This window comes from Pseudoliparis swirei, chromosome 24, assembly GCF_029220125.1.
Source record: "Pseudoliparis swirei isolate HS2019 ecotype Mariana Trench chromosome 24, NWPU_hadal_v1, whole genome shotgun sequence".
NCBI classification, from domain to species: domain Eukaryota; kingdom Metazoa; phylum Chordata; class Actinopteri; order Perciformes; family Liparidae; genus Pseudoliparis; species Pseudoliparis swirei.
Window position 1 is genome coordinate 7086109 of NC_079411.1, and position 12484 is coordinate 7098592.

At 44.2% G+C, this 12484-nt stretch overlaps 1 protein-coding gene across 1 annotated transcript in view; it reads left to right on the plus strand.

The window, feature by feature from the left end:
• Positions 1-12484, plus strand: part of lrba (LPS responsive beige-like anchor protein) — a 181634-nt gene that overhangs the window by 160078 nt on the left and 9072 nt on the right. The window contains 5 exon segments of the mRNA XM_056409971.1: positions 3597-3686; positions 5879-6071; positions 7164-7229; positions 8970-9125; positions 11539-11706. Of these exon segments, the coding sequence (XP_056265946.1) occupies positions 3597-3686; positions 5879-6071; positions 7164-7229; positions 8970-9125; positions 11539-11706 (673 nt within the window).

Below are 12484 nucleotides of genomic sequence, written 5' to 3' on the forward strand. Positions count from 1 at the left end.
TTCCACTCCCTCAAGATGAAAAAAGAAACGTTGTTGTTTTCTCGTCCCACTCTGATGCGACGAGTCCAATCTGCTGACATTCACCTGACCAAAACACCCTCGGTCTGAGCGCTCAAATTAGTTAAATAAACCCAAGCCGTGTTATCCCTGTCGGCTGAGCTCCCCTCAAACCGTGCTCGTGCAGACGGAAGCGCGTCCTGTCTGTGCAGAAGGTGGAAGCGGAGGCCCGGGCCTGGTCCTCGTCATGGCCGGGCGCTGGGGGTAGCTTCGGGTCTGCCGTTACTGAGTGACAACGGTTTCAGCCGGCGCTGTGGTCTGGGCCGGGCCGGGCTGCAGTCGGACAGGTCCCGGGGCTGTTCATTGTCAGGGGGATGGGTAGCAGGCACGCGTGTGTGTGTGTGTGTTTGTGTGTTTCTGGAGCAGAGAAGGTAGCAGATTGGGGAGAGTTCTGTATTCCTGCCACGCTGCTTGGCAGCCTCTAACTCTAAACCTCATACACACACACACACACTTTGTATAGATCATACCTTGATATGTTTGTACACACACGTGCATGTATACATCCATCCATTGGTGTGTGTATACCTTTGTATATTTATCCGTGCTCATCAGCATAAATGCACTCGGTTGTGTGTACAAATCTGTTCTGGGAGAGAGTTTGGAATATCTCTGCACAGATTTTGGGAATGTTGTTGAGACCACTGCTGTGTTTTTCAAAACCATGATTACTTCCTGTCCTGCCTCCGCCGCAAGTCAAACCCCCCCCGCCTCCCTTCCCCTCGCTTAGAGAACTGCTGTGTGTCTGCAGATGCATTCGTGTGTACGTAAGTGCACCCGTGTGCAGGGCATGCGCGCACATCTGTGTTGCCTCTCAGTGTATAAAGAGAAACACATCCTGTGTTGCCTTCTCGTCGTTGTACAGGGCTTCCCCTCTTTCACATGTGATTACGTAAAATCCCACAGCCACTCACTCCAGCGACAAAACACAGAGCCCCGTCGAAATCGTACAGCGTCTGCGTAATTCGGCAGAAGACGGGAAATACACCCACACGCGTGAACCTGTGTTGACACTCGCCAAACATAGGGCACACTGGGTTATTATATTTGAGAGAATGTGTCCTTTAATTCATTCAATGTTATATTTTCTTTGCATTTTTTAAGAAAGCAAGTGAACCAGAGATGCAAAGTATTCCGCCCCAACGCTGCCAGTCAACAACACAAGGCCGTTGTACTTGTTCTTTATATCGTATTCAAAGTGAATGTAGTGGAGTCGTTTTGCATAACGGCAGCATGGTTTACATGGAGATCCATCTTGTCAAGTGGCCGAGTAAATCAAAGGGCAGTTTGGGACATCTGAGCCGAGGGCGTCTCAGCCATTTAAATGTCTAGAATATAGAAAACCTTCATCAGACACGGGCCAGCGCCCCGAAAAGAGATTGGCCTTGTGGATGGCCCCTCGTATAATCACCTGAGCATTGCTTTGGCAAATAGGGATAGGACATGCCGACCTAGACTTGGCCACTTGCCGACGTTCCGCAGCCTCATAAATGTCAGCGCTGAACTTAATGAAGATGGGTTGAGTGGCTCTTCGGAGTCTCTTCCTCACATTAGCTTAAGCAAAATTCTCTGCTGTGTAGACGGAGGAGAGGGGAGGCACTTTGACCTTGAATGATGCACTGATGTCCTCTCACTAACAGGCTCGCTGGATGAGATCTACAATGTTAAGATTCTCTGTCACGAGGTCATGTGCAGAGTTGATCTTTTCATATCAAGAAATGAACAGAGCGGCCTTTATTTAAAAACGTCTTAATATAATATACCCTGCGTCATGGAAGCAGCTGTCAGAACTAGCATGCTTGTGTCGAGGTCAACGTACAGTGAAAATAGTTTGGGCTTTAGCAGAGAACCACAGACTCTCCTGCTAACAAGGAGACCGTTTTAATATCTCTTCTAAAAGTGTTTAATCTGTTGAGGTAGTACCAAACCGGACAGCTGCCCTAATTAACTTAACTTGTTTTTGCATTTCAGTTTTTTATTTGAGATACCTATGCCAATGCATGAGTTGCACACCTTTACCTTTTCTGTTTTATCTACCCTCCCATGGACAGTAATTACCACGTGTTATGAAAGCAGCAGTTAATTTATAGCATTTAAATACGCAGAAGAATTTGAGCATGTTTTTATGCTCAAAAAGACAAATGGATTATTTAAGATGAAGCAAGGGAAATTAAACGGAAGAAGAGTGAAGAAAATGAACATAAAGTTTGAAAAATTAAAGTATTTGTTGTAAAGTATTTGTGTCTGTGATGTATATAGAATACTTCTTTATTGCTTGATTCTTTGCAGTAGTAGACAGTTGAGATCGCTCCTTCTCTGCGCCTCTCTCTGGTCTGTGGTTAGTTTCAGACAATGGGTATGAGCAGACTAACTTCCCAACCTTTTTCTCATGGAAATACCATATGAAGGCCTCCACCATGAGATCATTCTCAGTCTCACAGGCCTCGCCAAGTCAGACTCAAACGTCCCAGCCTACACACACACAAGCTGTCACTCCCACACAGCCAGTCAAAGTGCACACCAACATACTGACGGGCCTGTCATCATTTTGTGTTTACCATTTTCTCTCTGACTGTTCCTTTTATTAAAACAAATATATATATTTATATATATGTTTTTACTCTATTGTAATGTTTTTAACAATTCCCAAAGGCACTTGTATATTGTTTTCTGTGTTTTGTATAATTTTTTTTTCTTATGACATTTTGCAAGAATTTTGCTTTTAAAACAATCACAAACATTCTGATTCCAGCCTATTCCTCTTCTTTTAATTAATTAATTACATGTATGTAATTGTAAACTTGATACCATTGGGTTTTGCACTGTCGGTCGCACATGGGTTAATGGTTCTTTTAAAATTATTTTACATTATTTAACAATCATATAAACCAATTAAAATGGTAATTAATGGGTTATTCCATAGTGAAAACAATTAGTTGCAACCCTGGATGATAATAGTGGAGACTAGCATTGGGATACATTGCAGTAGGCCTGTGCAGCTACACACTGCTGGTCCATCCTGTGCTAGTTGGCCTGACAGTGAGCTGTGTGATGATGTCCAGAGGCTGCCGGCCGGCGTCTGCTCTGACATTTATGGTCCTATACCTCTTCATTAACACCACCTAACCGGCCGACTGGCCCGCCTGGCCCGGTCCTTGTGTGTGTGTGCGTGTGTGTGTGACCACAAGTTTTTTGTCAGTAATGTAGTAGCACATTAGTTTTTCAGGAATTTTAATATCTTGATTTGCCAAAAAGACACCGTATTATTACCGTAAATGGGTTTTTCAACTGTACAATTTCACATTATCTAGCAATGTTGAAGTGTTAGTAATCTTCCTTGGAATTACCAACTCCTAGTATGATTTGTGATATCTTTTTATAGCCTTTTACGAAGGCCTTTTTGTTACATTATGCAACTTGTGTTCGGCATTTAAATTCTGAGGCATAGCGATGCAATAATAACTCCCTTTTCTGTTTTCTTTCACTCTCCCGTCATTCCCTTTGCCATTCCTTCCTCTCCCTTTCTTTTCCCCCTCTAGGCTGTGGAGTCTCAAATTAGGAGTTTTGGACAGACCCCCTGCCAGTTGCTCATCGAACCACACCCACCCAGAAGCTCAGCCATGCAAGTGGTGAGTGCTGCACATACAGTCCATGCAAACAGATACTCTAAGAAACACACAGACCACTCTACCTGTAATCCTTCAGGCTGAAAATATTAAAATATGAAATGGGTCAGTAGCCAACTGAGCTACAGTATCGACCATTGTGCTTCCCGTTTAATGCTCTCTGTCTTCTGGTGTGCTCTAAGAACTCTGCTATGCTTCATACAACTCTTCTTCTTAATTATTGACTCGCTCTTTTCATCCTCCATTTGACTCCTACTTTTCTCTTTATCCCTCCACTACTGTGGGAAAATAGAGTCCTGGGTTTGAAAGCATCTCCTCTCTCATCATTAGAGAGGTGTGTGTGAAAGGAAAAGATCACAAGCCTTTGTGTGCATGTGTGTTTAGTAAGAGGTACGCAGGGGAAAGGCACCGCTTTGAGCTGGAAACCTGGGCCTGGGCCAGATTTTCTACCTGAGCTAGAAGCAGTGATCAGCGAAGGAGAGCAATGAACGGCCACAGTGAAGTGACAGCTTTTTAAGGGCCACGGAGTGCAGTCGGTGTGCCTGCTTGTGATGGGCCAAGGCCCCATGAGTCCCTATTAGTGTGGTGTCCCTGCGGCGCTGACAGCCGGCTGTAGACCACCACCCAGCGCACACATGCACTCAGACACAAACTCCGACTCTGGTTTTGAACCCGCCTCACTCATTCCCAAATTCCTATTAAATGTATTTATTAAATTTTTACTCCACCACATGTATTTTTTTCAAACACAATATTCAGACAACCATTATTCAAACGCATTATTAAGCCTCCCCACCCGTCCCATATTCTATCGAGACGCCCTGTTCTCGTTTGCATGTTCTTGCTCTCGACTTCCTCTCTCGTGTGAGTGTGTTGTCAGAGTGTCGGCATCTGCCCATGCTCGTGGTAATGATACTGTCAGTGCATCTGGTTAGCTGTCAGACACACCGGATTTACTCAGGTCTGTTCCCGGTGTTAACACTGATGTTCCTCTTCTTTACACGCAAGGAGGGAGATGGGTCTGTGTTCGAGCTGCCCGGCACAAATACTTTGTAAATGGCTTTATATGAGCTCCTGTCTAACTGTCTCATAGGTCAATGAAATTACTTTTTAGTTATGACTGCACTGTAGTCAGTTTCTCCTGCTGTATATTTAAGTAACACGTTTATTCTCATGTAAATTGGTTGCTTTCATACATATTTGATACTTTATATTTTATTTACTTTGAACTGAAATTAGGACTTTAATTTTTTATTAGTCAGCTGACACAAAATGTATCAACAAAAGTTTGATAATTATTTCAACATTTGGCTCGTTTATCGTTTTGTTTTGTGAATTAAGTTATTCCGCAGCTCATATGTTTGGTCAGCAAAAACGGTAACATAATAATCAACCATGTATGTGCTTTGTGAGATCCCCTCCAGACATGTTTAAGTCATAAAAATAGTAGATTGTGTCGGTTTTTGACACAAATGACCTGGTCAAATTACAATGAATCACATTTACTCTGCGCTTATTGAAAATATAACAAAACAAATATTTGTGTATATGCAAATGTTTTCAATTTCACAAGAACGTCTTCTAGTGCACAGAGAAGTCCATTCTCGGTGCCCTGGAGGCTTGTCACGTGGTTTTATGTTGAATATTGAACCGCTATTGGCTTCCCAACGAGCTGTGATGTCACAAAGCCGTGCTTGTAGGTACACGACTTAACCTCAGAAACCAGGTGAACACACGCTTTCCTCTTTGAGGTGTAAACAGGCTTCTAGTGTGACACCTTGAACATACGTCATTGTGCACAGTGATCACACCCCACGAGTAAAAGGGGACTTTCACAGAGTACCGTGTCTTTTGTAACACTTTAAAAATATATATTTGAATTGAAACTCATTGAGATTCGTTCCATTCCACCACTGTTCCACGAAGGACCTCCGTTTTTTTACCTAACTCTTTTCTTTTTTTTCAACCGATGCTACTTTATTTCTGCTTGCTGCTATCCTGCTGAAGCTTCCTAACTTTCTCTCTGTCCTTCTTTTCCCTCCCTCTCCCTCCTGTTTCTTTCCCTCGCTAACACCGACTGCAACCGCTTCTCTCGTCGTTCCGTTTTGCTACGTGTCTGCCGCTCCATTTCTCGGCTCTCTCCCCCCCCTCTTCCCTCCCGACGTCCGTTTGTCCGTCCCGGGGATCCTGAACAGTATCTTCTCCTGCAGACCCCGATGATGTTTACGGAGCAGATGCAGCAGGATGTTATCATGGTGCTGAAGTTCCCGTCAAACTCTCCCGTGACCCACATCGCGGCCAACACTCAGCCGGGCCTAGCGTCACCTGCGATCATCACCGTCACCGCCAACCGCATCTTCGCCGTCAACAAGTGGCACGGCCTGACTGGTGAGAGATTTGTGTACATGCGTTTAATGGAATGAATGTATGCCTCGGTGGCTCTGCAGCAAATTAACCTCAAGGGTGTTTCGGGTAGGTCAGAACGCTCTTTGGCTCCCACAGAATCCGTATCACATTTCCTCGGTTCATCTCTCGCCTCTGCGATTTTTCTAATTGACGCGAGTCAAGAATTGACCCGTCTTGTCTCGATCGGGTGTTCGTTGATTTGGGAGTCAGTTGACTGCGTCTACTGGATAGCGGTATCAAATGTGACACATGCAGCAGCCAGCATTAGGTCCCACGTCCACCTCCATACATCAGCCTCTCACTTCGCCAAACCTGATTTACGCAACGTCCGGCCCCTAAAAGAAACATTACATTTGATTTCTGTGAAGTTATGAGGATGAAGACTGATCGGTTTTCCGTAGAATTCAAAACCTCATCCGTGCGCACCAAAGACCAGGCTGATTAACCTAATTGGTTTGTGAGCTGGCATAATAAACAAGATGTGTGCGGGTCAGAAGCGGTTCATTAATTGCATGGGTTTACTAGACTCTTCCTGTGGCTTTTATAGCAGATAAGAAATAAAAAAATGTAAGATATTCACATTGTAAATGTTTCTCATCAGGAAGCATGCCAGCAATAAACATGGCAATTTGTTCATGAACATGTCGGCAGACATTATTCACTTTTTTTTATTTTTTAAGTGTGACCATTATTCTATGTAACAAACTATTTCGTAGGTTAGCGTTACGCTTGTTTTGCTCTCAACGTGGACTCCGAACTTGCATGCTCAAACATGATTGGTTGATGCTACACTAACTACAAACGGAAACCAGAACCCTTCCATTGCCTCTAGATTCTGTATTCATATGCAGATATCTGTTTAAAGACCTACGGTTGACTAAAGTAATGCATATTGTAGCATAAACAGTTATGTTCTCTGTGGCCTTGGTAGCTCTTTGACACAATTGATGTCTAATTTGCAAGAGAACTTTATGGTTAACATTTCCAGTGTGGTTGTAATGAACTGAACGCCAGCATCTACTTCACAAGGCCACATGATTACAATATTAATCCAATCTGTCTTCTTCTTGTCAGGTCATCAGAGCTCAGCGGTGCAGGACCAGCAGTACCAACTTCCTGTGGAAATTGACCCTCTGATAGGTATGCTGTCATAGATGACTGTAGAAGAGTCCACACACATGCGTATTCTTGTGTGTGAGCCTATATATGCATGAAATTATATTTTTGTTCAGATTTGTGTATGAATCCTGCTGGCATCGTGGTGACTCATGGCGTGTCCCTGGACAGCAGATTAGAGTTGTTTCTCAGCCTCCGCCCCGGTTCACTCCTCATGATATAGGCCCCGCTCTCACACTAAACCATTTGCATGCAAATTGGAATGCAATGAGCTGTGGCCTAGGCCGGCATTTCATCATCAACTCCCCCTCTTTCTCCCTCTCCATCGTCCCGTCCCCTCCCTCCCTCCCTTTCTGCATCCTCTTTGGTTTAATTTGAGCGGAGGGAAAGGACGCGCGTCAATGGAAATGAATATGAATGTGGTAATAATGTGTGATTGAGAATGCACGGCGGACGGCTGTCGGGACAATATGGGCGCCTCTCATCCTGCACGACTTGTTGATGAGCGGGAGAAGAGAGCCGAGCTGCAGTGATGTATGGGATGCACTGGACGAGCCACTTCTATCTGCTGCCGCCTCCGTCGCTCTGCTGCAGCCTCTCATAATCTCACGCACATCTATAAGGGGGGGGGGGAGCTGTTCCTTTCTCAGTGACTGTTGTGGTCACTCTTAGTCTCACCAGAGCCTTTACACATGTTGTTTTCTTCTTCCAAACACTTGACCACTGAAAATAACCAGAGTCTCAATTTAGTAACACATTCAGCTTTACTTGCACGTGGAGAATGTGTTTCCTTTGCTTCCCCTTCGTACAGGCAGAATAACAGAATTATTTGCGCATCAGTATTTAGTGTGTGTGTGTGTGTGTGTGTGTGTGTGTGTGTGTGTGTGTGTGTGTGTGTGTGTGTGTGTGTGTGTGTGTGTGTGTGTGTGTGTGTGTGTGTGTGTGTGTGTGTGTGTGTGTGTGTGTGTGTGACCCTTGAAAGTACATTTTTCTGGCTAATTTGATCCAATAAATCTTTCATATTTTCTTTGACATTGTTGTTTTCTCCCATCTCATACTTTGACAATGTTTCTAACACTAAAGCATAAATAATGCGAATGTGTGTGTTTCGGGGGAGGTAGAGTTTTTTTGGGGGGCTTGTCAGTAATATATTTACACTGTTTGCATTCCCGGAGGAGTCTGAGCTAAACACAGTAAATTGAGGATGAGTGCTGAGCCGACTGTGGCTTTGGGAATTGTTAGAAATGGGTTGAAATATTGGTTGCAGCAGCCATGCTGGACTTTCTCAGTTCCCGTGCGCCACGATGTTCTCCGACACCTGTTCTCCAGTGCTTATGACCCCACGAATGAGAAATACTTAATGGTCATTACTTTCCGTTTCGAAAAAAAAAAGAGATACCACTTACGGAAGAGAGAATGTCAATAAATTAGCTTTCTAACACACCACGGCCTAAATTACACAACCGCAATGAATTTACAGTGTGTGTTCTGACTCGAGTGCTGTGCTCCCTCTATCATTACTGTTTGACGCTCGTGGAAAATGTGAAGTCCCGTTAACTTGACATCCAGAATGTTTTATGTATTCTCTCACAAATCTTCTTTGCACGGTTCGCTGAAACTTCTATGGCGAAGCATTGGAGTGTGAGCTCTTTTAGCTGATACATGTAAACAGTTAACTGGATGTTGGATCATAGATTTATTTTTGTCCGTGTGCATCTGAATATTTCCAACGTGTAATCTGCTCACTGTATTTTTCCTCTGCAGCCAATAACGTGGGCGGTCATCGTCGTCAGATCTCAGACCTGCTCGATCAAAGCATTCAGATCAGCTCGCAGTACTTCGCCATCACAGCCGACAACCGCTTCATCCTTCTGTGCGGCTTTTGGGACAAGAGCTTCCGGATTTACTCGACTGACTCAGGTATTGTACGATCGTGGAGCACTCGTCCCCCTCAGCCACTCATGTCGTCAGGATCACAACTCTGTTTGGTATTCATAAAAGGCCACGTCATGTCTGTATAAGCCTGGACGGATATTTACAGGCTGTACATTTGTTACTTCAGTTTTGACGTTTTCAGAGAATAAGGAAACCATGTTGTTCCCCATATATCATTATCATATAATTATAGAATAATTTGGGTGAACCGTGTTTGGAGTCGAGCACATTTTCGTATTTGGAGTCATGCACTTATTCTCTGCCACCAAACTCTTGGCATGAGATCTTTGCCTCAGTCTCACAGCAGAGAAAAAATAAATAAATGCAACTATTGAATATTTGTAATTTAAATACATTCTCAACATAAAAATAATGAATGAATAATGAAGAGATTCTAACTTGCTGCGTGCTCATATTGGCATGAGCCACTTTAGGGTGTGTTTTTGTCGAATGTCATTCTTACACTGATTTAAAAATGTATTTGACCCAGAGGATGAACTCTCATTTAGACTCTTCATTTAGACTCTTATCCGCAGGCCAAAATATCAATTCTGAACATAAGATGTCTCCCAAGCAAATACTGCCATGAATTTGATGAACACATTCAATCTTTTGAGCGGATAAAACTCTGAATGTTATTCCACCCCATCGCCTTTCCTCTAGCACCATCCTCAGGCCGAACTTGTTTCGCTCCACTACTAGTGAGGCTCTAACAAAGAAAAGGAAAAAAAGGGCATCAGTATGTTTTTCATTTTGTCTTGTCTTATGAACATCGCCGGCTCTAGTAGACTCAAGATTCTCAATCCTGTAAACAACCGTCTCAGCTGTTTGCCGTGACCCAGATAGTGTGCTCTGTTTACTGAGCTGCATTATAGAGCAGCTGTCCCAGTGGAATGGCTACAAACGTAACGCTCTCTTTATTCTCCCTCCATATTTTTGCCAGTTCATTGTCAATTGGTAACTGAAGCGCAACATTTTATTATCTGGCCTGCATCACTTCTCTAACATATTTTCCGAGCACAAAACTCTGTTTTCAGTTTGTTTTGGTTTAGTGGAGTTCAGTCATTTCTTCTAGTACAATAGAACAAAAAATCTGTTGCATAAATAATGCTTACCTCAGTATACCCGACAATATATAGGTGTTCATTGCCTGTGTGTAATCCACACACAGTCTCTCACAGTGGCTTTATTTTGCTTAGAGACCACTGAATACTCGCAAGCACACATGCAATGCAGACATTGTTACCCACACAGGCGCCATCGGGTCAGGGGTCCTGAATGGAACTGTCTGAAGCTTCATCTGTGCGGCCCGCTTCTGCTCGTACCCCATTCAGAATCGTACACGCGTCTCTGCAACAGACTTCGATTAGATTTCTGTAGGCCAGGGCCTCCCTGTCTTCAATAGAGGGAGGGCGGGAGAGAGGGATGGGAGCACAGAGATGGCTCTATTGTGCGACTGCCACCGAGGTGTGCGACTGGAACGTGAACACGGTTTAATCGCACGCGCTCAACAGCTGCCACCGAGGTCCCTAAAGCCCCCAGGTTAAAGAACTGAGGGATTCTATCAATTACAAGCCTTGATTGGTACACGTGCACACAACACATAGCCTCATACGCCTGCATGCACACACATTTAATTTAATCTGTCTGTGTGCATGCACGTGTGTGTGTGTGTGTGTTGCTTGAGTGTGTGTTCAATATGAACTGCATGGTAGCCATTATTGCTGCAGCCATCGTTACTTATTTTCGGTGTTTATAAAGATGTCAAACATGCTACGTCTTTGATGTCTCTGTTCTTTTTTGGAAGTTCAGTCGGTGACCCGCCCACTTTCATAACAACACTCGTCGTCGTGGTGAGATGACGCTTAATTATGCGACGGACAGTGATCTTGACACTCGGGCTGAAATGTCATGTGTTGCAAACTATCCACTGTTTGACTGCAGAGGTCACATCATGAGGAGCGTAATGAGTTTTAGACAGCTCGACGGTGGAGCTGTGGTCTGGAAATCTGACAGCAATTAGCCTCTTTATATATACACATGCAGCGCACTGCATTTACACAGACGCACACGCACACACACACACGCTCATACACACAGGGTTGGAACAAAATATTTATTCTGTCTGGGAATTAGCCGATGTCTGATCTTGTGTGGATCTTGTTGAACTATGAGCCAAGCAGACAGATGAACAACAAACACATGGCTTCAAAGAACCAGCAATATATTCACACTCGGTTTGTGTCATTCGAGTGCAACATGAATTTATGTTTCACAGGACAACCGACTCTTATGTCGTTCAAACGTTGTTATCTATTTATAAATGCAGCGTTCCTTTCTTGTTAACGGATGAATGAAGAGTGATTATTGTCCGTGTACTTGTGTGTGCGTCCTGCAGGCAAACTGACTCAGATAGTGTTCGGGCATCGTGACGTGGTGACGTGTCTGGCTCGCTCCGAGTCCTACATCGGAGGAGACTGCTACGTGCTGTCGGGCTCCAGAGATGCCACCCTGCTGCTGTGGTACTGGAATGGAAAGCACAACAGCATTGGAGAGACTCCAGGCAGTAAGTACACAGGCCAACCTGAGCACACACACACACACACACACACACACACACACAGGGGTATTCTCTGAGTGCTCTCTTTCCCAGACAGTTGTGACTGTGTGATTTACGGCCTCCCTCTGTAAAGTAACAACTAGTTTCGTGTGACCAGGCCCGGCCTCCTGCATACAGATTGGATTTCGCCGCGCTGTTGCAGCGGGAACAGCTTTCGATAATGTGTCTGAGATTGTGTGTGAGGTTTCTGTGAGACCAGATCGTGTGTGTGTGTGTGTGTATCTGTCTTTAATGTGAGTGAAAGTGTGGGCCACTTAGAGACGTTAAATGTGACGTTGGGGGTCGTCCGCCAGCACATGAAAGTTCACCACCATCCGAGGGCCACGGGGTCACGCTGGTCGATAAAAGTGAAAAATGTCATGGGCCTCTCTTACGTTACCATAACATGTGGCATTAGCCATGATCAAAGCATCGCGCACACATTGCTCAGCCCTGAGTCGGCTCTGTGCTAATTTGGTCAGCTTAGATTGGCCTACATGTTGTTAAGTGATCCATTACAAATCGGCTGAAATTTATGACTAATTGTGATTAAGTTAATAAGCCACATTGGGTTTTGATTTTGGAAACGGGGTGGATAGTTTGTCACTTACCTCATTTGCATTGATGTGGGACGTTGGGATCAAGAGAAATATTTTCTTGATCCATGTTGATTCACAGGAATTTTCAAATGCTTTTATGACGAAACTAATGTTTAAAACGGGAGTGACCATAAAGCCCATATTTT